The sequence below is a fragment of the Elephantulus edwardii genome, unplaced genomic scaffold (assembly GCF_000299155.1).
Source record: "Elephantulus edwardii isolate Elephantulus edwardi_28Jun2011 unplaced genomic scaffold, EleEdw1.0 scaffold00082, whole genome shotgun sequence".
NCBI classification, from domain to species: Eukaryota; Metazoa; Chordata; class Mammalia; order Macroscelidea; family Macroscelididae; genus Elephantulus; species Elephantulus edwardii.
In genome coordinates this window covers 70,564-75,169 of record NW_006399832.1, presented here as the reverse complement: position 1 = coordinate 75,169, position 4,606 = coordinate 70,564, and the positions used below count along the sequence as shown (strand labels likewise).

General features: G+C 44.3%; 1 protein-coding gene across 2 annotated transcripts; it reads right to left on the bottom strand.

The window, feature by feature from the left end:
• Window positions 1-114: 114 nt before the first annotated feature.
• LOC102843416 (polyadenylate-binding protein 1-like) lies at window positions 115-1,980 on the bottom strand. Of its 2 annotated transcripts, XM_006889827.1 has the most exons (2): window positions 672-1,962; window positions 115-419 (listed from the first exon to the last, which is right to left on the bottom strand). In XM_006889827.1, exons 1-2 carry the CDS (start codon window positions 1,960-1,962, stop codon window positions 115-117), a joined length of 1,596 nt encoding a protein of 531 aa, XP_006889889.1. The 2 variants fall into 2 exon arrangements, with proteins under 2 accessions (XP_006889889.1, XP_006889890.1); XM_006889828.1 differs by having other exon boundaries at window positions 115-1,980.
• Between the last annotated feature and the right edge of the window lie 2,626 nt (window positions 1,981-4,606).

Below are 4,606 nucleotides of genomic sequence, written 5' to 3'. Positions count from 1 at the left end.
CTCTCGCGGCGTTCCCTGGTCTGGCGGCGGCGTTCCTGGTCTGGCGGCGGCGTTCCCCCGGCCTGGCGGGCGGCGGCGTGCGTTCCCCCGGCTGGCAGCCGGTCCCTGATCATTTTAAACAGTTGGAACACCAGTGGCTCTGTTGACTGCTTTCTGGGCAGCCTCTTTAGCTTGGTGGGCTTGTAGTACAGCTACAGCTTTGTCAACCTTAGAACGAAGAGACTCTGGAAACTCAAGCATATGAAGAAGCTCTGAATTATCAATCTCCAGTAACATGCCCATGATTTTACCAGCCAATGTAGGGTGCATGGCTTGAAGAAGGGGAAACAGCCTTTCGCCCAACATTTGCTTTTGCTCTTGAGGAGAGGCAGATGCCAACATGGAAGCAGTCAAAGGCTCTCGACCTTGTACATGAACAGTAGGCATGGTGACTTGTGGTTGTGCATTTAGATGCTGCTGAGGATTGTGAACTCCAGCATTTTTATCCTGCAGCACAATACGGACAGCAGGAGTAACTGCAGCAGCCACAGGATGGGGACCCATGGTCTGTGTGGATGTGTTGGCAACATGTTGTGTTGACATGACTTGTGGAACTTGTGAAGACGTTGGTCTCATGGTAATAAATGGTGGTCCAGGAGCAAGTGGGCAGATAGCACTGGGCATATTTTGGAATGGATGAGGTCTGGCACCCTGAGCCATCCAGCAAGGACTTGGTCTTAATGGAGCAATCTGGCTGGGAGGGTAGTACGCAACCCGGTTCTGAGTCTGTGGAATAGCTGCCATAAAGTAACCTGAAGGGGGTGCTGGCTGGTAGAGGTTGATCACAGCTCGGACACTCGCCATTCTCTGGTTAGTGAGGTGAGCCTGGCGCTCTTCTTTGTCCTGAGCTAAAGCTACATACAATGGTCTCGTGGCCACAATTCTACCATTCATTTCTTTAATTGCTTTAGTGGCTTCTTCAGGGGAGGAGAAACATACAAAACCAAATCCTCGGCTGCGACCACCCTTCATCATAACCTTTACACTTGTGATTGTACCAAATGGAGAAAACTCTTTGTGGAGACGTTGGTCATCAATGCTATCATCAAGATTTTTCACATATAAGTTAACACCCTGGTATCTGGTGATCCTATCTTGCTTCTTCTGCTCAAATTTGCCTTTAAGTTCCATCTGTTGTTCCACTTTTTTCTGAGCTTGGCCAATATAAATTTGTTTTCCACTGCGCTCCTTTCCATTCATCTCATCAACAGCTTTCTGTTCATCTTCTTGCTTCTCAAAGCTCACAAAACCAAAACCTTCAGACTTCCCACTTTCATTGGTCCCTACTTTCACACTTAGGGCAGATCCAAACTTGCCAAAAAGATCCTTAAGGTGCTCGTCATCCGTGTCTTCTCCAAAATCCTTGGTGCAGACATGGGTAAACTCTTTAGCCCTAGCTCTGAGTTCTGCTTCTCGTTCTCTGAGAGACTTAACACGTCCAACAAATACTTTACGATCATTTAGAAGCATCCCATTCATTTTTTCAATAGCTCTTTCAGCTGCTTCCTGTGTCTCAAAATGCACAAATCCATAGCCCTTGGAACCATTTTCATCACAAACCACCTTACATGAGAGGATATTACCAAATGCCGAAAAGGTATCATACAGTGTTTTCTTACCAATGGATTTGTCCAAATTTTTAATGACTACGTTGCCCACTCCACTTTTACAAAGTGATGCGTCACCCTGAGACCACATGATGCGTATTGGCTTGCCCTTTAAAATATCAAGATTCATGGTGTCCAGAGCTCGCTCTGCGTCCGCAGGCTGCTGGAAGTGCACATAGGCGTAGCCCAAGGGACGGCGGGTGACCATGTCCCTGCAGACCTGAATGGAGAGGATGGGCCCGGCCGGGCTGAACTTCTCGTGGAGCATCGCCTCTGTCACGTCGGGGTGTAGATCTCCCACATATAGCAAGGCCATGGGGGAGCTGGGGGCGCTGGCATTCGTCTTGGCACAGCTGCCAGCGGGCCCCAAGGCCGCGGCCGGGTCGGTGCATTGTCGCTGGGTGCTGCATGCCAGCTGCAGAGCGAGGCTGGTGGGGCCGGGTCCTGGCAACGGGAAGGCCTCGGTCTCTTCGTTCCTCCTCGAAGCTGCTGCGGGGCCGTGGGCGGGCGAGTCGGTCTCGGCTGCTTCACCGGGTTGTTTATAAAAGAGAAAAAATAAATAAATAAAAGTCTCCGGCGGGGGGAGACACAGATTTTCTGTAATTTTTTAAAATTATTTTTTAAAAGGCTTTTTAATTTTAATGTTTTTATTTTCTTAAATGTAATTTTTAATTTTTTATTTTTTTTTAAATAATAAATGTGTGTTCCGAGACTGGAGCACACACTCCGCACTCTTCAGCACTAACTGCCGGGGATAAGGAGACCATATTCACAGTGTTTTATACAATCATGCTCATTCATTATGTTTTGTAAAATCAATCACCATTGAACCACCATTAACCCTTCTTTCCTGATCCCTGCTAGACTTGTCCCACTTTCATTACCCTTCCTCCCTCCATCCACCAAATTGTGAGACCCTATGACTTCCCCCTCACCCACTCTCTTCTGTTCATATGCCTTCCCCCTTTGGATTCCCATACACATTCTACTAGTTATCTTTCTGTTTTTACAATAATGGGCTTACACAATATTTATCCTTATGAGACAGAGTACATTCTCTCCAGTCTCTCCCAAGTTATGTAGTCATTTTCAAAATCGACGCTCCTGAGTGCTGCATACTATTCCATATATTCACACTTACATGTGCTGTGAATATACCACAATTTCTCAATCCACTCCATTGGGGTTGGACATCTAGGTTGTTTCCAAGTTATTGTGTTTGTGAATAATGCTGCTATGAAGAGCAGTGTACAAATCTCCATTTGGATCTCAGTTCTAATTTCCTTGGAATATATTACTTTCAGTGCAATAGCTAGCTTGGTCATATGGAATCTCTATGTTCAGCTTTTTGAGGAAACATCAAACTGCCTTCAGAATGGTTGTACCATTTTATAATCCCGCCAACAGTGGATGAGAGTTTTTATCTCTCCATATTCTCTACAACATTTATTGCCTGCTGTCCTATTAAACTTTGCCACTACTACTGGGGTGAGATGGTATCTCATTGTGGTTTTGATTTCCATCTCTCTTATTGCCAGTGATTTTGAGTATTTCTTCATGTGTCTGTAGGCCATGATATTTTTAATCACTTGCTATGCATCTGAGAGCTGGACAGGGAATACAGATGACAGGAGAAGAATTGATACCTTTGAGTAGCGATGTTAGGAAAGAGTACTAAGTATCCCAGAGACTACAGGAAAAAACTCCAGGTATGTCTTAGAAAAAAAAAAGTGTGACCAGAGTGCTCCTTGGAGGCAAGGATAACAAAGTTTCTTCTCACATACTTTGGGCATGTTGCTAACAGAGAATATTCCTTGGAAAGGAACATCATGCTGGGTAAGATGGTGGGTTAGTGAAAGAGAGGAAGAGCCCCGAACAAGTTGGACTGACACAGTGACTCAAGTGGGCTCAAATCAGTGATGATGAGAATAGCACATGATAGGACAGGATGCAAGTCTGTTGTTCACAGGGTCACCATGAGTTATACCGATAGCACCTAACAATGACAACAACATTCATCTGTTGATAGACACTTCATTTATTTCTACCTTTTACTTAATGCAAATAGCATTACATAAAAACAAACAACAATGAACACTAGTGTACTAGTATCTGAGTTCCTCCTTTCAATTCATTTTGGTATATACCCCGAAGTGGAACTGCCGGGTCATATGGTAATTCTATATTTAAGTACTTGAGGTGCTGCCAGACTTTTCATAGTGATTGTATCAGTCTGCATTCTCATCAGAAATGGATGAGGTTTCTAATTTCTCCACATTTTTGTCAACACTTGTCATTTTCCTGACTTGTTTTCTTAAGCATAAACCACAATACTTGAACTTTATAGGGACCAATTCTTGGAGAAAGACATGATGCTTGAAAGGGTAGAGGTCACTGCAAGAGAGGAAGACCCTGGACGAGGTGGAATGACACAGTAACTACTGTGGAACTGGGGACAGATGTGTCAAAGACAGTGAGGTGGGCTCAGGAGAGGGCAGGGTTCAGAGCTATGAGTCATACTCAACTCAATAGCACCTAACAACAATAACAATAACCCAGGAGATAAAACTGCCTTCCCAAACTAGATCCTCCTAATGTTAAAATCATAGATTTTCCAATCCTGCACAGTAGTTTCATATAACATGAAAAACCAAACAGATTCAACTTTTTACAAGGGGCCCTTGGTGACACAGCAAGTTGTTGGGCCGCTAATCAAAAGATCGGCAATTTGAATCCACTAGCTGTTCCCACAGAAAAAAAAGGTGGATAGTATGTTCCCATTAAGATTACAGCCTCACTGGCATTGGGGTGGGGGTAAGACTGAGAAAAACTAGATGAAATATGTTTACGGCATTGAAGTCTATGGGGGAGAGAATAGTCTAAAAGTATTCTATTTTAGGGTATTATTTTTATCGTAGGAGTATGCAATGAGGGTTGCAGAGTGGATTATATTTGGGGGT